The 21,572-nt window shown below is 43.7% G+C and overlaps 1 protein-coding gene across 2 annotated transcripts; it reads right to left on the bottom strand.

Moving 5' to 3' along the window:
• Positions 1-5,824: 5,824 nt before the first annotated feature.
• THNSL2 (threonine synthase like 2) lies at positions 5,825-19,586 on the bottom strand. 2 transcript variants are annotated; one of them, XM_069976363.1, is made up of 9 exons: positions 19,351-19,586; positions 13,003-13,233; positions 12,590-12,784; positions 11,980-12,132; positions 10,345-10,575; positions 10,013-10,158; positions 8,112-8,237; positions 7,591-7,742; positions 5,825-6,271 (listed from the first exon to the last, which is right to left on the bottom strand). In XM_069976363.1, exons 1-9 carry the CDS (start codon positions 19,355-19,357, stop codon positions 6,073-6,075), a joined length of 1,440 nt encoding a protein of 479 aa, XP_069832464.1. In that variant the 5' UTR covers positions 19,358-19,586; the 3' UTR covers positions 5,825-6,072. The 2 variants fall into 2 exon arrangements, with proteins under 2 accessions (XP_069832464.1, XP_069832465.1); XM_069976364.1 differs by lacking the exon at positions 19,351-19,586 and adding an exon at positions 16,500-16,704.
• Between the last annotated feature and the right edge of the window lie 1,986 nt (positions 19,587-21,572).

Here is a 21,572-nt window from a genome sequence, read left to right on the forward strand (position 1 = left end):
TGTTTATTTTGATGCCGATCAATCACAGATTGACAACTTCCTATGTCCTTCCCCTCTTGTGAAGACCCCCTTTAAGTAAATTCCTGTCACACGAGCCGGTGGGGAGCTACAACACTGAGTAGGATCTACAGGATCACTGTGTCCATTCCCCAGGTCCGTCATGGTGATAAATCAAAGAGCGGCAGGAACTTTCCTTGACACAAAGTGTTTAGGGAAGACATTTGTGCAGTCAGTCATAGAGCTGTGTGGCAAATTACAAGACGGATGAGGTCATCAATCACACGGGACTCCTGAGGAACATGGAGAAGAGGACAGCTATTGGGAAAGGTATGGTTTCAAGGTGATGACAGACATGAGGGCCAGTCTGACCAGCTCTAGGGCTTGTGCTGGAGAAGTGACGTCAGCAGGAGACCATGGTTTTCTTATATAGTAATGTCTGGTGGTCTATCTGAAGTGTATGGGGGTCCTGACACTTCCCAAACAGATGGAGAAAGGATGGATGAGACTTGTTGAGTTTTGACGCTCAATCCTTTCATTTTCAGGGAGAACAGCTAAAGGTGTCTGGCAGCAGCTTATTCCCTCTCCCTATCCTGTCTTCGTCCCCTACCTTCACCGTCCGCAGTAGAGCAGCTGCATGCAGGACATGAAGACCGTTATCTGCTGCAACACCGATGTTCCCTTCCGCAGCCATCACTTGTAAATGTGCAGGCAAGAGACCTGTCACCTTCCACCAACCCTGTTGTCCCCCACTGCTGCACAGTCTGCCGTTATCCCGTCACCTGCCGCCATACCATATGCTGTCCCTGCTGTGCTGTACAAATGTGCTGTGGTGAGCTCCCCCTGGTGGCCGGAAGCCGCCATACCATACGCTTTGTTCCTGCTCTGTATGTGACATGTGGATTCTTCATTGAAAAATAAGACATCCCCTAAAAATAAGACCTAGCACTTCTTTGGGAGCAAACAATAATATAAGACACTGTCTTACTTTCGGAGAAACAGGGTTTTACCTATCCTGTGGACAACAGTGCCACCCCTGTCCTTGGGTTGTGTGTGGTATTACAATTCACCTTCATTCATATCAAGATTTGATAATCCCCTTTAACTTTAAGTCTTAGAGTCGAGAATACAGGCATAATTGATCATTACGGCCGTGAATAATGATAATGCTCTTTAATAGCGGCCATGATTATTAAAAAAACAGCCGTATTTACACCTTAAAAAACTGTATGTGAACATAGCCTAAATCTTGGGATAACGCCTTTAAAGTTATAATGGGAATCCATCTGGCTCACATAGCTTTCCCGGATCTGGATATAACTGATAATAAATTGGAGAAGAAGGTGACACAAGGTCTTTGGGGGTAAGGAGCAGCTTAAAGTGAAGATGTGGTAACCTGAGACCACGGAGCCATCATTAATCTCCTGGCTGAGGATGGCCGGTAACTAAAGACGTCTCCCTTTGGGCGTTACATACCAGGAGGGGAACCTTATCCCCCAGGTAACTTCCTCCCTACACGTGGATTATTAATTGTAGGCTAAATGCCATTGTACTGCAATCTGTGGAGCTCTCAATCATAGGCAGTGATGGAGTGGTATACAGGGAGACAGCAGGATACAGTGACTCTTACAGGGTTTCTTGTTGGCGTGTTAGCTCCCACAGCTCACAAGTGTACAAGTGTTTATTTATTATAGGCATATCTATGGGAATGGTAGGACACAGAGGTGCACTACAAGGCCCAGATACGTAGATTGGAAATGAGGGTCACCAATGGAGACATCAAGCTATTGAAAAAAAATATTCACAAAGACTGACGCGCAGGGTTAACGGGGTTAAAACAGCAAAATCAGGGTCACCCCTGTCCTCAGGTTGTGTGTGGATTTACATTTCAGCTCCATTCACTTCAATGGAATCATGCTGCAAATCCCACAACTAAACTGGAGACCACAGAGCTGCTGTTTCTGGAAGAAAACGTCCATGGGGCAGATTCATTAAACTGGTGTAAAGTAGAACTGGCTCAGTTGCCCCTAGCAACCAATCAGATTCCACCTTTCATTTTCCAAAGAGCCTGTGAGGAATGAAAGGTGGAATCTGATTGGTTGCTAGGGGCAACTGACCACCTTGAACAACTCCTTTAAATGTTTGAACTAATATTATTCGGGGGGAAGACCCTTAGGGTGCCTTCACACGTACCGTATCGCTACGTGTTTATAGCTGCGAGTTTCTCGCACATAAATCCACAGTGATACTGATTGCTATAAAGTCAATGTATGTGTATTCTCGCTGCGTGTTTGGTGCGATTTTTACATGCGAGTTTTGATTTTCACAGGAGAGTTTTACACCACAATAAGCGCCGCTACTTTCGTGCGAGTTTCGTTCGAGTTTTGTGCGATAAATACGCAGCGATACGGTATGTGTGGAGGCACCCTTAAAGGGGTTCTCCAGTGCTACAAAAACATAGCCACTTTCTTTCAGAGACAACACGACTCTCGTCTCCAGTTCAGGTGCAGTATGCAATTAAGCTCCATTCACTTCAATGGAACAGAGCAGAAAAACCCCGCCCAAGCTGGAGACAAGAGTGTTGTCTCTGGAAGAAAGTGGCCATGTTTTTGTAGCACTGGATAACCCCTTTAAGATAGAGACTTTCTACTGACAAGTGAAGAGAAGGGGAGCATTTCTAAACCAGTTGCCTGAGGTCTCACATAAGGGCCCTATTACACGGGACGATTATCGTTCGAAAAATCGTTACATCGTTCAGATTTGAGCGATCATTTTTGGGGTAATAGCAGACAACGATTAAACGACCAACGAGAAATCGTTGGTTGTTTGATAGAATTTGGACCTATTTTTATCATTGATCGGACGCATGGAATAAGACGTAGTTTGCAGTAGCGACGAACACAATAGCGATGCCAAGACAACTGCAAGAATGATAATAAGTAACGATCATCGTTCCGCGTAATTGGGCAAATTTCAGGTCGTTCGCCATAGCGTTCGTTTGACATCGTTTATCGTTGATCGTCGAAAAATCGCTTTGTGTAATAGTACCCTAAGACTGTAGTATTGCTAAAATAACACACTTAGCTCTGCTACATCAGTACAGGCATTGTGCTGTCCACAGAGGGATTCCTGCTATTGTTAGCCGTCCTGATTCTCTATTGTTCTGACCAGGACTAATGATAATGATAAGGACATAGCAGCAGCATGGCATTAACCATTGCCATGGGGTCCTGCTGCTACATAAACACTACACACAGTGACTCAATTTAGCTTTCTCTGTAACAAATGACACATCTAGCTGTTATTTCATGGTCTATGGCAGGGAATAGACCATGTTAGAGGCTACTGATAATTACTACTGTGTATGATGTATTCAGAGGGATAGAATAATGGCACAAGATTTGGCTTATAGTGCCACCTACTGGCAGGTAGGAGTATAGCATGTCTAGCCAACTCAAGTACATTTGGTGGGTAATACTGGAGTACTAGAGGAAGATAAGATACGGTCGGGCCCAGCCCTACCTGGTGCCAGCTGCAGGATTCTCATAGCAGAACTGACCACAGTATATCATTTCATATGTACAGTATATAATATATGTCAGCCACCGCACCTCCAAAGCACAGCTAACCACATGGGCCCTCCTAACAGTGCCAGAGTACCTCCACAATAATGACTGCCAATGAGCCCTCATAACAGTGCTAGTCAGAGTGCCTCCACAATAATGACTGCCAATGGACCCTGATAACAGTGCCAGTCAGAGTACCTCCACAATAATGACTGCCAATGGACCCTGATAACAGTGCCAGTCAGAGTACCTCCACAATAATAACTGCCAATGGACCCTAATAACAGTGCCAGTCAGAGTGCCTCCACAATAACGACTGCCAATGGGCCCTCATAACAGTGCCAGCCAGAGTACCTCCACAATAATGACTGCCAATGAGCCCTCATAACAGTGCTAGTCAGAGTTCCTCCACAATAATGACTGCCAAGGGACCCTCATAACAGTGCCAGATAGAGTGCCTCCACAATAATGACTGCCAATGGGCCCTCATAACAGTGCCAGCCAGAGTACCTCCACAATAATGACTGCCAATGGGCCCTCATAACAGTGCCAGTCAGAGTGCCTCCACAATAATGACTGCCAATGGACCCTCATAACAGTGCCAGCCAGAGTACCTCCACAATAATGGGCCCCCCAGGAGGACTTGGAATTTCCATGGTGTATTGTCTCTTGGCTACAGTTCTGCCATCATTTGCAAAAATTTGCTACTTTTTTACCGCATTTTTGAACAATTCTGAGCATCATGACATTATCCATCCCGTACTAAGAACACCACGCTACTGCTACCATAGTTACAGTGGGGAGGGGGGCCCAGGCTTGGGGAACAGTTAAGTTAATCCGCCCCTGTTAGTAGCAAATCCCCATAGAAAACCTCTGCTCTACAGACGGAAAAGAATACCACTTTCTGCAGGACATGCAGCAGCTGATAAGTACTGGGGGACTTGAGATTTTTTTAATAGAGGTAAAGTACAAATCTCTGGCACATAATTTTTTTTTTTTTGCTGAACTACCCCTTTAAGTGGTTCTTTACAAAGAACACATGACTTTCTGATATGTATCTTCACACAGGGAATCAGGTATAATGCAATATCCATGAATATGAACATTGTGCTGTCTATATTAGATCTGCACCCCCAATAGCAACATTGACCCCTGTACTAGAGTCCTGTCCGCACAGTGCTATAACTAGTGGTAAAGCAGAGATAAGAGTGGTACAGAAGGGTAGAGAAGATATATGTTATTCATTACTGTAGTTGGTAGTGTTATGGGGGCACTCTATCTGGCACTGTTATGAGGGTCAATTGGCAGTGATTATTGTGGAGTCACTCTGTCTGGCACTGTTATGAGGGTCCATTGGCAGTCATTATTGTGGAGGCACTCTATCTGGCACTGTTATGAGGGCCCATTGGCAGTCATTATTGTGGAGGCACTCTGGCTGGCACTGTAATGAGGGTCCATTGGCAGTCATTATTGTGGAGGCACTCTGACTGGCACTGTTATCAGGGTCCATTGGCAGTCATTATTGTGGAGGCACTCTGACTAGCACTGTTATGAGGGTCCCTTGGCAGTCATTATTGTGGAGGAACTCTGACTAGCACTGTTATGAGGGCCCATTGGCAGTCACGGACAGAGGGTGGCAGCAGAGAACACTGTATCAGACTGGAACAAATACATCACTTCCTGCAGGACATACAGCAGCTGATAAGGACTGGAAGACTGGAGTAAATTACAAATCTATATAACGTGATTGGACCAGTTTATGTGAATTTTTTTTCCCTTTGGATTACCCCTTTAAGATAGCCTATACCTATCTGATTGGCGGTGGTCTGACTCCCAGCTCCCAGTCATCTGATTGAAGGAGTCACTGAAGTTTTAAAAGTGCTGCAGCCTCTTCTCTTTTTACCAGGGACACTGCCATATACTGGGTAAGGGTTACACCTGGTATTGCCACTTGTCCCTTCAATAGGACGGGCTGCAATATCAGGTACAACTATGCAGTACTCTAAATTATATGTGGTAGTTGGGGGGCACCATTGGAGCCCTGAAGCCTTATTATGGCCAGGCATGTGGGGGGAGAGGTATAAGATACTTGTGAGAATTCCTCCCTGTTATTTACAGAGATGGAGATGATAGAAGTCCGCACCATCCCGGCTGTTCTTTACAAGGTTCTGTAGCAGGGATGATGGGAGTGATGACAGCCAGATCCGGTGCTAAGAACCGGTTCTTGGAGCTGGAGAAGGTAAACTTCAATGACTTCAGACTTTGTCAAACAAAGTAAGACTCATGTTACAGAGGTGACCTCATCCCTGCAGCAAGGAGTCAAGGTTTATTAGATACTTTACAAGGTGAAAGTACATCAACCGAGTATGTATGATAAAGGACAGAGATGTGGTCCATTTGCTTAAAGGGATTGTCCATGTCTGGGAAAACATGTTCTTAAAGGGCTAGTCCATCTTATCATTCTGCAGGTATCTAGAGTAATACACGGATTTCTGACTATCTTTAGCTTTTACATTCTCTTCTGCCCAATGGCGTGGAGTTTCTCCCTCAGTATCTTCTCCCAGTCATCTTGCTTTTTGAGGAATGTGCAGCGGGTTTCCTTCTTCATCAAGGCCTCGATCTCTTCTGGTATCTCTGGTACGAGACCGGCTCGGAGAACGACCTCCTGGAATTTAGCTGCTGACGCTGGAGCCAAACAGCATCGGGGCCTGTGGAGAGAAAATGGCACATGTGAACGGAAAAGCCCAATCGCAACTTCATGATAATTTCCTAAGTCATGCAATTCAGCCAAATGCAAAATTGGTAATTTTTGAGCCCATGCACTTCTGACTGAGCTGTACGACAGCTAAGAGCTGTAGGCATAAGGTTCACTTATAAGTGTAGTCACACCACTCTGTGTCTACCACATACATTAGACTCCCCTCCTCCAGGCTGTGCTGTCCTGCTCTGTGCTGAGTCTGTCCATAAGATGGGCCACATGGAGCAGCATGTGACCATGCCCCGCCCCCCAGTGTCCACCACTGAGCCTGTATATTCCTATGGTGGACATTAGGGGGCAGGGCATGGTCACATGCTCCTCCATGTCAGCCATCTTATCTACAGACTCACCACAGGGCAGGAGAGCATATATACCAATATATACAAATCTAACCTGCTGATAGCTCCCTATTGCTCACGGGGCGCTGAGGAGGAAGGAATGTCTCTTCACCTCATCCTCGGCGCCAGTTCTGTGCAGTTTTAATGTAGTCTTCTGTCCCATAAGGCCATTTGGAGCACTGTCCTGCCCCCAGCTGGCCCACTCCACTGATAATCATTAGAAGAGGCAGGCTGGGGGGAGGATCAGCGCTCTGGGGGCGGGGAAGTGCTCCAAACGGCCTTATGGGACAGAGGACTACATTAAAACTGCACAGGAACATCAGCACATCCTGATAGTTCCCCTTTAAGATATGTTTTATTGAAGAAGAAGAAGACAGCAGAAGACAGAAGAAGCTAGCTACTTCCTATATCATTGGTGTCCAGGAAACTACATTTGCCTGCAACCAATGATAAATAATAGAGATTAAAAAAAACAAACCAAAAAGAGTCAAATGAAGGAGGGTGGGAGAGAAAAAGTGATTCCATGTCAACGACAACACACAACAAGCTGACAGTCAGAGAGCTAGAAACTGAAAGCTGCCCACAAGGATGTAGAACACAGGCCTGCTCTTATCCATAGCATTCATTAAAGGATGAAGGAAGGGATGAAGACATCCCCTTTAAAAACTGAATTGTTCAACTGATCTAAACTCTCCATGAGACAACCCCTAAAGTTAGCCTTACTGTAAGTTAATACGGTAGAGATACATGCAAATAACTGGTTAAATGTATCCTGGGCCAGCGACTCAAAACGACAACTCCCATCATGCCTAGGTAGTTTTGCTACAGCTGAATATCTACAGAAATGCTGGGATTTACTTCTAGCGCCATCTATTGACCAAAGTGGGAATAGGTTTCATAGAAATAATATTAGTAGGTGATGACTTCTCACAAGGTTGGGTTGCTGTTGAATTGTTGATAGTGGTAAAAGATAGCAACAGCGGAGTGAGGGCACAGAAGATGGCGGTTCTCCTCCCAGCAGCGTCTCATGGTCTGGAGGATTTCGTCATCTGTGACCGAGCAGGATTTCATCATTGCCCGAAGCTGTAGGAGACATAGTAGAACTATCATACTTATTTATTATATTTATAATTATTATTATTATATTTATAATTATTATTATTATTATTATATGTATTATTATATTTATTATTATTAAATATAATAATAATGATAATAATAATAATAATAATAATAATAATAATAATAATAATAAATGTTATTATTATTATTATTATTATTATTATTATTATTATTATTATTATTATTATTATTATTATTATTATTGGTTTATAATTAGTTATATTACACCAGGACTGGGCGGATCCCAGGTACCAGTAGGTAAGGTCATAGCAGGTGAAGATTCACATTACTAATGAAGGTTGTATCCTATAATAATGGATTATGCTGTACCTCTAGGTGCAGCTCCTGGGGTAACTTGAATCTTTTCTTCTCTGTAAATTCATTCATCATTTCTTTGATTTTTGCACTGTCACCATCCGCAGCCAGCCACAGTATCCGCTCCATGTTGTAGGGCTCCTGCATTCACGTAACATGTTGTAATATAAACAGAATGTATACACAGCAGAATATACCAGGGCATTGACCACTATGCATTGAACCGTAAAGAGATATTTGTAAATTACTTCTATTTAAAAAATACTAAGTCTTCCAGTACTTATCAGCTGCTGTATGTCCTGCAGGAAGTGGTGTATTTTTCCCAGTCTGACACAATGCTCTCTGTTACCACCTCCGTCCATATCAGGAGCTGTCCTGAGTAGCAGCAAATCCCCAAACAAATCCTCAGCTGCTCTCCAGACTGGAAAGAATATACAACTTCCTGTGGGACATACAGCAGCTGATAAGTACTGGAAGACTTGAGATTTTTAAATAGAAGTAATTTACAAATCTATAACTTTCTGACACAATTTTTTAAATAATTTCATTTTTCCAGAGAAGCCCTTTAAGTACTCAAATTTATAGCCTATGGACACATTTAAATGCACCTGTTTATTCCTGCTCTGTCTTTATTAAAGATTTTGGCCAGTTTCTCTCCTGCAGGACATGCAGATTCCCTGCAGATATTGCCCACAGCATGTAAATGAAATTTAATAAAACCTCATTTACATTGCTGCTGGTGTACAGAAGCAAATGGTGTAAAAAAAAAAAAAAATCCACAGCATATAAAACATGTGTGAACATAAATTTAAGTTAAAACTTTCCAGCATCCCCTGCTTCTTTATGGTGCATTTACACAGACAGATTTATCTGCCAAAGCCAGGAACAGACTATTATCAGAGAACAGGTCATAAAGGAAAGACTGAGATTTCGCCGCTATTAAAATCCATTCCTGGCTTTGGCTTTAATAATCTATCAGATAAATCTAAGGGGCCTATTCCATGGAGCGATAATCAGCCAAATCGGATCGTGTCATCAGCTGATCGTTTATTTAGGTGCAAACCTAAAATTGGGCACCCACCACGCATCGCTACGGGAAATAGCGGTGCACGGCGGGCAACTGACAATTCCACAAACAGCATACTTTACCTAACCCTGCTGCAGGGCTTCTCCTGCGCTCCTTCTGCCTCCCGGACCCACGTGCAGCAGCAGCTTCGGAGCAGCATGTCTGAGCTGACAGACCGCTCAGCTAATCACTGGCCAGGACCGCCGCGGCCAGTGACTGGCTGAGTTGTCTGTCAGCTCAGACATGCTGCTCCGAAGCTGCTGCTGCACGTGGGTCCGGGAGGCAGAAGGAGCGCAGGAGAAGCCCTGCAGCATGGTTAGGTAAAGTATGCTGTTTTAACAAGGGCTGTAAGGACATCGGTAACGATGTCCCTGCAGCCCTCGCTAAACGATTATCGGGCCGTGTAATAGGCCCAGTAAATGAGCGCCGATCTAGCAGATCGGCGCTCGTTTACATTATTGATCGGGCCCCCATCAGCCCGTGTAATAGGACCTTTAGTCTCTGCACTGAGCTTGCTCTGGTAATTTGCATTTTGGGAAGTAAAGTCTTTGACCTGGCATTGTGTTGTGATTTTAGGGCCGTTCACACTACGTAATCGAAATTACATGCAGAACCCCCCGGGCGGAGAGCGGAGGCACGTTAGCCCTCCCATTCAAACAGATGGGAGGCAGGATTCAGCGCTGAGACTGTGCAGGGTTTGGGGGGCGTAGGGGCCAGGAGCACTCACAGAGAGTAAAGATTCTCCCAGAATGCACTGCAGCAAGGAGCATTTAAGAAATTCAATATAGAAAGCTCATACTGACAAAGTCCTTTACCCTGTGTGTAGGATAGCTCTAGGTGTCACCACTACCTGAATATCCATTGCAGAGGCCAGTGTCATCTCGGTGTGCCCCAGGGAGAAGTCACCATGCTGTACTGTTCGGTGAACAATGTCATTACTATTCACTACAGCCACCAGCTGGACTGGCAGACCCATCTTCTGGGCGATACAACCCGCTGTAAGAGAAGAAGAAGACATCTATAAGATTTGTGCTTATAGTGTCTGACAGAAACAACTGTGGTTGAAAGTCAGAGCTTGATGCAAAGCATAGAATAGCACAGCCAAAAAACACAGAACTGAAAAGCCAAAAACAATGTTAGGGTGCCAGCCCTGCCATAGTAACCCAACAATTGGCTTCTTACCTGTAATGTTCCCAGCTCCACCAGTTGGTACCACTATTTCTACTGGAGGCAGGACATCATTGTCTTGTGCTGGAAGACACTTGAAATAACCATAGAAGAAGTGGGCGATCTGCACCATGACTCGGGCCCAGTTGACTGAGTTTGTACTCATGAGGTTATGCCTCTTCACAAAGTCAGAGTCCCTGAAGAGCTTTTTGATGGGTTCATCCAGCTCATCTGATGTGCCATCAACTATACATACATATAAAAAAAACAGAATAACTTTAAAATATGATCATGGACATATGGGGAACCCCAGTTATTCAAACCTGGAATCCTTCAGTTTTACAAAGTGTGATCTCTATCCACCAGTGATATCTCCTGACACGTCATTGATCAGAGATAAAGGTCTTGGGTCTTATATTTGGGCACTCTAAGGATCTGGGTACCACAACCACAACATCTGAGCCCCCTATTACTACCCCAATCAGGGGGCGCCGCTAGACATAATGTCCGGGGCCCAAGCATGAAGGTATAAAGGCCATTTATGTGCACAGTTGCTATTAAAATATGGGCGGCTCAGTCATTCAGGGGCCCCTCCACTGCCATGGGCCCCTGCGCAGTGAGCCTTTTGACTGTGAGCACTCCTGACGACCACTCACAGTTAAAAGCGGCACCATTGGCTCCCTGCTGTGCCAATCTCTCTTGTGGCATTCTGCCTCCAGCCACAAGAGGTCACTTCCTCACCCAGCACTTCAGCAGAGGAAGCCAGGTGAATATGTGTTTTTTTGGTTTTTACACAGGGGGTGGAAGCGGGTGCTAACCAACTTAACATGGGGGATGCTATCTACTGACGAGGAGGTAACTAACAGGGAGACTACCTACAGTGGGGTCCAACTACATTGGGGCATACTACATAATAGGGTGCCGGCTAAGGAGGGGGTTGATAACTACCAGGGCGGTTGACTGGAGGGGGGATACTAAATACCAGGTGGGATTACCTATATGGGGAATACTAAAATACTGCGCAGAGAGACTACCTACAGGGGGGATTAGCAACATGGGAGCACTACCTAGAGAGGAGGCTACCCATTAGGGAGACTACCTTTGGAGGGTGTGGAGGGGGTATTACCTACATGGGGAATACTTCTGGGAGGCCTTCCTGCACAGGGAGGCCAAACTACTATATTGGTGCACAGATGGGGGCCTGACTACTATATGGAGGAACAAGAGGGTAATCTACTATATGGGAGCTCAGGGGGGCATACATACTACACTGGGGATTTTGTATAGAGGTGATATTGGTAATATTGCCTTTAGTATAATGGGCTTTCTTTAGTGAGAGTATAATGGTAATGTAGTTATTATATGGTGGTAATATCATATTGAGCAAGATGCGACTCAAAGGGCCCATGTCCCGGATGTTTTAGGACCTTAACAACGCCCCTGGTCACCAACACCCCTGACCCCAGTAATGAAAATTTACGATTTAAAAAAAACCTGCTCTAGAATTATTATTGTATGGAGAAGAGGAGAGGTGACAGGAAAGGTGATGTGTTTAAAGCATTACTGTCACACTCTGTGTCATATTAAAGGCTTTCTTTAAACTAACAGCAATGCTTTAACGACTACTACAACATACTGTGAAATACTGACCGGCAAACACGTGGACGTTGTCCTCAATGACTGTTGTCATCTGTCGCTCCTGGATTTCCGTACACCGCCCATGTGGTAACAGAACAATGATGTCAATATTGGGAACGCCACGGACACTCTCGATTGCAGAGCTTCCTGTGTCTCCTGAGGTCCCTGAATGAATGAACAAGTAAAGCAGAATGTAAAAGAAAATTAAATATATATATATATATATATATATATATATATATATATATATATATATAAGCTTTTACTCCACCAAGTCTTCTTTAGGAGTTGACTGTTTTGGACAGTTTCTACCTAATAGAAGGTTCTTTTGACAATCAGCTGATCACAAAGTATCCTGTGGGTAAACTTAGCAGTAAGTGATCAATTTCCCTGCAGCGCCACCACAGGAGAAATGAAACATTACAGCTTGTCCAATCAGATTAGTGGGTTGTCTGTTTAATGTAGGACAGGACAAGTCCTCCAGAGAGAGAGAGAGACGCTCTTTGTAAAATCTTTCCAACAGTCCCTGAGTAGGGGACCCCACTCTATGTACTTAAAATAGGCTAAACTAGATAAGCTCTGTCCCTATGGTGGAAAAACGTCTTCTAACAACAAAACTTACCAACCAAGATATTGACATGTCTATTGTTCTTCTTTAAAAAGTAATCTAAGAACTGTCCCACACAAGACATTGCAAGATCCTTAAAGGCGTGAGTAGCTCCATGCCACATCTCCAAGACATTGAGGCCATTCTTCAGCCTGGAAACTGGAACAATATCCTTGTGTCGAAAGCGAGTCAAAGCTTTGTCTATCAGACCTTCAGGAGGGAGAGATATATTCAAATCACATATATCCATAATAATATTGAATTTCATGGGAGAGTGTTGTGGGCATGCTCTGTGACATGTGCAAAGGTCATAAAGGGAGAAGTGAGTCAAATATGGTCAAATACTTAATTTCCCTCCCAACACACATATACACAGATATTACTGAGCTTTCTATAGAGTGTAATGTGCAGGCCCGCTTCTAACGTACCATTGAGTTCTTTTCTGGGGATAGCATCAGAGGGAATAAAGAGAGAACAAACTTCCTTCACTAATTCTTTGTAGGATAAAGTTCTCCATGATGTCAGTGTTTCCTTGGTTAACTTGGGAATGTGTTCTGGCATAAAGAGGCCTCCATCTGGTGCGAAACCAGCAAACAGCACTCCTTCAAAATCCACATCTGAAGCTCCTCCTCTTGTGCTCGAGTACTTCATACCTTCACCTGTAGGGGAAGAAATTCATCAGCAGCTTTTTAAATTTTAGAAAATTTCTGAAATTCTAAAATGTAAACACCAAAGATGAATTAAGCCAAAGTTGCACGTGGTTCCAAACTCCGAGCTGACATAGATTGAGGATACACAGGCAGCCTAAATGTGCTTAGAGTTATGTAGTCATTCGCACCTCTACATAAACATGGAGTCCCTGTGCTGTGATGGGGTATTAGCTAAGACCAACATGCCCCCAAATGTCATCTATAAACCATAATCTGACAAGTGATACCTGATCCAAAGGAAATTTTATAAGTAACATATAATGATCAAATAGAGTCTTCAAAGCTATTAACATCCGACATGTGCACACAGGCTCGAACTGGCCCACAGGGGAGCAGAGCAATCCCCAGGTGGGCCCCACCCCTTGGTGGGCCCCTGAACAGGAGGTGGGCCTCCCTGTTTAGCAGCATCAGGACAACATATAATCTGCCAGCACTGCTGTTACGCACAATGTACAAAAAGTCAAATAAAAAAAAATGAACACCAGAAAATAAAAACTGATTAGAATAATGGAACAAGTTTTAGTATCTGATTCTAATCAGTAAAGGAAAATTGGTGACAAATTCCCTTGTCCTCCCTAACAGCATCTAAGAGTATCAGTGGTTTGAAACATGAATTACAGCTGACAGATTCCCTTAAAACTAACAAATGACAGGAAGGCAGGAGGGTGTGGTAAGGTAATAAAGAAAGTATACTTACCAGTCCACGTGCTCCTGTAGCACCACTCTCGGGTCTCTCCCACAGCCGGCGGAAGTAATTTTCAGCTGGGTTCTGTGTACATCACAGCCCCGGCTCCTCCAGCTGCAATGTCACAGACTGGCTGGTTGATTGCCCGTTCAGCCAATCAGTGACTGCAGAGGTGGCCTGCCCCAGTCACTGATTGGCTGAACAGGCCATCCATCATCTGAGTACATGACTTTGCAGCTGGAGGAGTTGCAGGATGCTGGCGGCTGTTGGATATTGCACTAAGACTGGTAAGTATATTTTCTTTAATATGTTCCCACACCCTCCGCCTGTGATTTGTTAGTTTCATGGGACTTTTCCTTTCAAGAACTTTAAATGGCAAACTATGCTGTTTTCATAGAGTGACTGACAGGTTGCTAGAAGTGAGCAGGTCACATACACAGCTGTGTGCAAAGTCGCTATAGTAATGTGAAAGGTTTGGCACTGGTTATATCTAGTGTATGTGGGGTGGTCCCCTAGAATCAAATTCCCTGGTGGGCCAAAGCTACCCCAGACGGCACTGTGTGCACATTAATATATATCGGCAAATGAGCTGTCACTTTTATTGGCCATTCAACTAATGACAAGTAGAAAATTCTTAGTAGCAGCTATAATACAAGAATATAACTACTATAATGCGGTTCAGGGAAGAAACAGAGTGCTGCACCTCACACCTATGGCTGATACTAGTGCCCCTAGGCTAAATAAAAAACACATCAGAATTTTGTGTATGAATTGATCAAGCCATACTGCCCCATGTACCTCGTGCCGGTATCTGATACACATGGGTCCCTACACTAAGTCCACACCGTGCCAGTCAGTGGCCACCAACCCCGCAGGCGTGCACAGTCAGGGAACGGGGGCCATGGGACGGCCCTGCGACCCCCATGCCACAGGACCAGACCCAAAAACACCACACCAGAACCCGGCCAGCACCGCCGGCGGAGAAGGTCGCCCCCAAGCAGCACATACCCATGTGTATCAGATACCGGCACGAGGTACATGGGGCAGTATGGCTTGATCAATTCATACACAAAATTCTGATGTGTTTTTTATTTAGCCTAGGGGCACTAGTATCAGCCATAGGTGTGAGGTGCAGCACTCTGTTTCTTCCCTGAACCGCATAACTACTATAATACTGCTTCTATATACAAGAATATAACTACTATAACACTGCCACCTATATACAAGAATATAACTACTATAATGCGAAGTGTAGAGAGTGTCGACCGGCACCAACCGATAATGGGTACACTATGTAAGGACGCAGAGGGCTGGAGGCTGCAGCAAGAAACAATGGTGTCCTGACCACTGAGTTGCGGTGCAGAGGCGGAGAAGGCAGAAAGCAAATGGCAGTGTAAAGAAACAGAATCTCGCACTCACCAACTTCACAGATGCGGGTGGTTTATTGCAGACACATCGGAACAAGTGCAGCGCTGCACTTGTTCCGATGTGTCTGCAATAAACCACCCGCATCTGTGAAGTTGGTGAGTGCAAGATTCTGTTTCTTTACATTGCCATAACTACTATAATACTGCCCCCTATATACAAGAATATAACTACTATAATACTGCCCCCTATATACAAGAATATAACTACTATAATACTGCTCCTATATACAAGAATATAACTACTATAATACTGCCCCCTATATACAACAATATAACTACTATAATACTGCTCCTATATACAAGAATATAACTGCTATAATACTGCTCCTATATACAAGAATATAACTACTATAATACTCCCCCTATATACAGGAATATAACTACTATAATACTGCCCCCTATATACAAGAATATAACTACTATAACAATGCTCCTATATACAAGAATATAACTGCTATAATACTGTTCCTATATACAAGAATATAACTACTATAATACTGCCCCCTATATACAAGAATATAACTACTATAATACTGTTCCTATATACAAGAATATAACTACTATAACACTGCCACCTATATACAAGAATATAACTACTATAACACTGCCACCTATATACAAGAATATAACTACTATAACACTGCCACCTATATACAAGAATATAACTACTATAATACTGCCTCCTATATACAAGAATATCAATTATATAATACTGCCTCCTATATACAAGAATATAACTACTATAATACTGCTCCTATGTATAAGTATATAACTACCATTCCCTCATAAAGGACTCGTTAATCTCTCCCACATCACTGGCATTTAATACTGTAGATTAAACTCTTATATAAACCCTTATAGCAGTAGTAGCACAGCTCTTCACCTATTATATAAATCCTTTTTTTGCTTTTATTTGGGGCCAGCCGCTATAACCTGGGCCGGGCCCTCTCGGAGCTTCATGTTACACAGCTCATACACATATAACGTTTATGGCCCCAGCCTGTGCTCCATGCTCCCACTGCTGCACACACAATGGAGGGGGAAACAGTGTTACTCTGCAGACACTACAAGAAGGATCCATGCTGGGACACTTCACATTGTACCTGATCAGAAGCCTCCAGGGGTCACTTCAAGGAGAAACCTAGTTGGTTTTGGTTTGTACTAAAAATACACGAATGAAGTTGTAAAAGTCTCTCTACGGGGAGATCCTGCAAAGTTCTCCATGCAGCGCAGATGTGCCCTCTGCCCCCGCAGTCACATGACTGTGTGTTTTAAAGGATCAGCACTAGCATGAATACTGCGTCTTTCAGAGTTTCGCTGTTCCGAAGACTTTTCACTAACTTGTTAAAGATTCATGGAGGATTGCCAACATTTACAGCAGGGAAGGGGAACGTGTGTCCCCCCCAGCTGTTGCAAAACTACAATTCCCATCATGCCTGGACAGCCAAAGCTTTAGCTTTGGCTGTCCAGGCATGATGGGAATTGTAGTTTTGCAACAGCTGAAGGGCCGAAGGTTCCTCTACCCTTATGTAGATAGTCAGTCCTTGAAATGGATACAAATATAACCAGTCTAGACAATGCTCTGTGAGCTAAACAGCCTGAACTGACACTTTGTAACATTCATGCAGCTTCTGCTGATCTGTTGATTATTTATCTGCATTATAGCATAGTGATACCTTATTGCTTTATGTCTCGCCTCATCTAGTAGAATCTCAGCAACCCACATCCTGGCTTATGAAGCTGCCACCTGATAGGATACTAACATCTCTTCTGCTGAGGGGCAAAGTTTTCAGCTTTTCATGCTCTCTTGTATATTGCAGATGTTGAATTTGACTGCAAAGCTTTGGCTGCCCAGGCATGATGGGAATTGTAGTTTTGCAACAGCTGGAGAGCTGCCTTCTGGCATCTGTGGGTTACAAGCAGGGCCGGATTAAAGGGAAGGCACCCTGGGCACGTGCTCTGGGGCCTCCACCACTTAGGGGCCCCCACCAGCCCGAACCCTAGCAGAATGGTGCTGCTAACCCAGGATATCAGGCCATGTAATAGGGCCCTAACCCCCCCCCTCCTGTCTCTAGGGCCTGGCATCTTCCCATGCACTGCAGCCGCTAGTGTCCACGTGCATAACAGAGGAGGATGCTGACCCATACAGCCAGGAGCGAGGAGGGGTCTGTGCTAAGTCACCTACAGTAAGCAGCCATCTGTATAGATTGCGGTACAGTTTATTTATTTGGGGGGGGGGGGTTGTCGCCCGGGGCCTCCACCAACTTTAATCCGGCCCTGGTTACAAGGTTTCCAGGAAAGCCTGGCTGGTCCAAAAATAGGTGGACAGAAAGTAATAACATTTACACACACTTAACTGGATCTGTGAAACTGGCTCAGTTGCCCCTAGCAACCAATCAGATTCCACCTTTCATTTTCCAAAGAGTCTGCGAGGAATGAAAGGTGGAATCTGATTGGTTGCTAGGGGCAACTGAGCCAGTTTCACTTTACACCATGTTTTATAAATCTCCCCCAATATTCAAATTAACTGGTGTCAGAAAGTTATATAGATTTGTAATTTACTTCTATTTAAAATCCTCACATTTTCCCATACTTAGCAGCTGCTGTATGTCCTGCAGGAAGTGGTGTATTATTTCCAGTCTGACACAGTGCTCTCTGCTGCCACCATCTGTTCTCCTTCTTACAATGTTTGACTGTTTCTATAACTCCTTGTATGTCATTGGGCGAAAATACACAATCAGTTTCCAGAATCTTCCATTACTTACTATTGGACATCATGTAGTTACAAACTGCAGTGCAGCTCCAAAGCAGCCTGACCATGTGTTTCTAACCATAGTAAAAATATCTATACACCATGCATGTTGACTCTCTTCCTGGAGCATTTGGGGATGCAGAACCCTTATTCTCCCAGCCAATGGGGGTGCCTGTGTTTTGTACACTGGGAAAGTGTTCATTTCGTATCTATTAGCCATTATTATCATTGACCAACATTGCAAAAATGTCATTGATTCACAGCAGGACTGGAGGGTGTGATACCCCAAATAGACACTACAAACATGTTGTAAAAGGTGCCTTAAAGGGGTTATCCAGCGCAACAAAAACATGGCAGACACAATGTCACTCTTGTCTCCAGGTCAGGTGTGGTTTGCAATTAAGCTCCATTCACTTCAATGGAACAGAGTTATAAAACCTGCACCAAAACCGGAGACAAGCGTGGTGCTGTCTCTGGAAGAAAGTGGATATGTTTTTGTAGTGCTGGATAACCCCTTTAAGTTACAAAATTTCTAACTATAAAAGCAGACAACACAGGGAGAGAGGATAGTGATTTCATATGCGCCTTTACCCTATAAATATTTGCCTAATAGTAAAAACCTTGAAGGAAGGAGTCCTCGATTACTAATCATGTCACCCTTGCACCTTGATATGAGGACTTGCCAGACTGTCAACAGATAATGTCAAGGTGGAAAGCATTCAGCCATTGATCAGACAGATACCCCCTTTCCAATAAAGCTATAAAGCTGATAAGAAGCAATATAGACCTTACCTATCCACACAGCAGAGATCAAAGTTACCCCATACAAACCACACCGTTGCATAAATATATCTGTCTGATAAAGGTGCAAAACCAAAGTACACAATGTATACTGTACTCCTATATCACACAGAAGCCATACCCAGCTGTCTAGTATATGTTATAGCTCACGGTTACTGGTGCATTGTTGGACAGAAGGGGCTCTCTATGATCAACTATTGCAGAATAAGGGACCCACAGACTGTTTTTGGAAAAAGGACCATACACTTACGCTAATGCACAGTTAGGCTGTGTTCACACAAGGTCTTATTATTTACTATAGCGACTGTTATTTTATAATCACAGACCAAAGAAGATGTTGTGTCTGGAACGCTGTTGGAATAAGGTAGAGAGAGAAGAGTAAGGAGCACTTTATCGCTCACCTTCCATTAGTTAGGCCTGCGCTGGACCACTTTAGGTACCAATTATTCTATGAAGAGAGGCCTTTATACATAGTCAGCTCCAATTACTATCAGAAAGTAGATATAGGGAATTAGGGGAATGGTTGTACAAAAGTCCAATAGCACATTTAGGGCCTTCCAAAGCGTCAGGCCAGGCCTAGAGATGTCAAGCTGTCCTGTCACAGACTTATCTAAAAATCTGCCCAGCAGACCACCAGCTATAATTCCTTCTGAGCACTCATCACTGAGAAAGTTGAACAAAATTTGGGGGAGATTTATCCAACATGGTGTAAAGTGAAACTGGCTCAGTTGCCCCAAGCAACCAATCAGATTCCACCTTTAATTTTCCAAAGAGTCTGTGAGGAAATGAAAGGTAGAATCTGATTGGTTGCTAGGGGCAACTGAGCCAGCATAATTGATTAGATAATATTTTACAATACTATCGAGGACACAGTCACAGCCGGCAGGATAAATAGCTGACTCTTAGTTACCTTTATTCTTTATCTATAGAAGTGATAGATAAGGACCAAAAAGCAATTAAAAATGTGTATTGATTATTTAATCAATAACAATAATAATTAATTATAATGTTTTACAAACACCTATTAGGCATCATACTATATAAACCAATAATTATACAAGTAAATCTAGGCCAATAGATATGATTCATACTGTAAAGGTCCCTTTAGTGCTACTTCTGATAGTGTCACATTGGCATTAATCAATAGTACAAGCAATTATAATAAACATTGTAATATATCTCCCCATATACAAAGGTACAATAGATTGGCCCAGACCCTATTCACTTGTGCTGAGGTGATTTTACAAGGCGGGGGGGGGGAGGCTGATCTCTGAGCTTCAGCTATTGTCTGGTGTCACCTTTCAGTGTACTCGTGTGTGATTATAGTGAGGGAACTGCTGGAAAAGCCGCTCTACAGAACAGAACTGAATAAAAAACTTGTAAGATTTCGGGATTATTTCATAATATATATACTCCTGAACATTGAAATTGCAACACTGAGAAGGAAAAGTATATGCATAGTATTATGGAAATCACAGGATTCATAGACATGTTAAAGGGGTATTCTGGGCAAATGTAATAATACAGGGCGAACAGGGGGTGTTGGATAAAATAATAATGAAGTTACACTTACCCATCCTGGTGCCCCAACAGCACAGTGCTACCTCCAACCCTCCAGTTTCCTGAATCTCCCAGGTTTTTGTGTCATCATGACAGCACAAGAACTACCCACTCAGCCAGCCAGTTACTGCAGAGGTGTCTCGTCTCAGGCATTTCTAAGCAGGGCCATGGCATCACACAATCGGGAGAAACAGGAGATCAGCATGTGACCATGAACAGAGGTGGCGCACAGTGGGAGCGCCAGGATGGGTAAGTATTACTTCTTTATTATGTTCTCACCCCTGCCCTCTCTCTCTTTTTATGTTTGTTCAGAAAAAATGGAAACAAAATATTGAAAACATCACGCATTATTCAGTATAAAATATGATCGCCACATGCAGAAATACAAACACTTACACCTCTTAGTATACTATCAATGAGGTTATTAATGGTTGTCTGGGGAATCAGTCAGACAAGTCATCAAGATGCACTGCTGGCAGCTCCTTTTCCAGTTGCCGAGTAATGACGTCCCAGTTGTGCTCAATAAGAGACAAATCTCAAGATACCACATGTTATGGTAGCACGTTTAGGCCGCGCAGGCTGCTAACAGTAGCGCAAGCAACCTGCAGCCTGGTGTTGTGTTGAAAAACAGTCTCTAGGGAAGAAATGGCCATACAACTGTTTCCACAACCAAATCAATGTAGTGTACATGGAATAAAGACTAGAGGGGTCTGGCTACTGTCCATTATGTCACTCCACACATTGGGGGAGATTTATCAAACATGGTGTAAAGTGAAACTGATGGTGTTTCACCCTTTACATCCAGGTTCAAAGGGGTGGGATTTTTGGGAAGCTCGGATTATGACAATCCCCATTAAATGTTGTTCTCCAGACACACATAATTCTTATATGAAAACCCTGATCCCCCTACTACATCAGTCAAAGTCCGTAGTTGGCTTAGGGGTCATTTCCCGTGTGACCACATAAAAGCAGGAATCATTGCTCAAGCTGAATTGGGCACTGTCAAGACGGGCACAGTGAGAGATCAGGGCAGAGGAGTATCACTTTTTATTCATATGCCAAC

The sequence above is a fragment of the Dendropsophus ebraccatus genome, chromosome 7 (genome assembly GCF_027789765.1).
Source record: "Dendropsophus ebraccatus isolate aDenEbr1 chromosome 7, aDenEbr1.pat, whole genome shotgun sequence".
NCBI lineage: Eukaryota > Metazoa > Chordata > Amphibia > Anura > Hylidae > Dendropsophus > Dendropsophus ebraccatus.

Coding starts and splice junctions, on each gene's coding strand:
- THNSL2 (XM_069976363.1), bottom strand. Junction 10,576..11,979: donor CAACGTCCACGTGTTTGCCG/GTCAGTATTTCA, acceptor ATGTATGTATAG/TTGATGGCACATCAGATGAG. Junction 10,159..10,344: donor TGGAGCTGGGAACATTACAG/GTAAGAAGCCAA, acceptor CTTCTCTTACAG/CGGGTTGTATCGCCCAGAAG.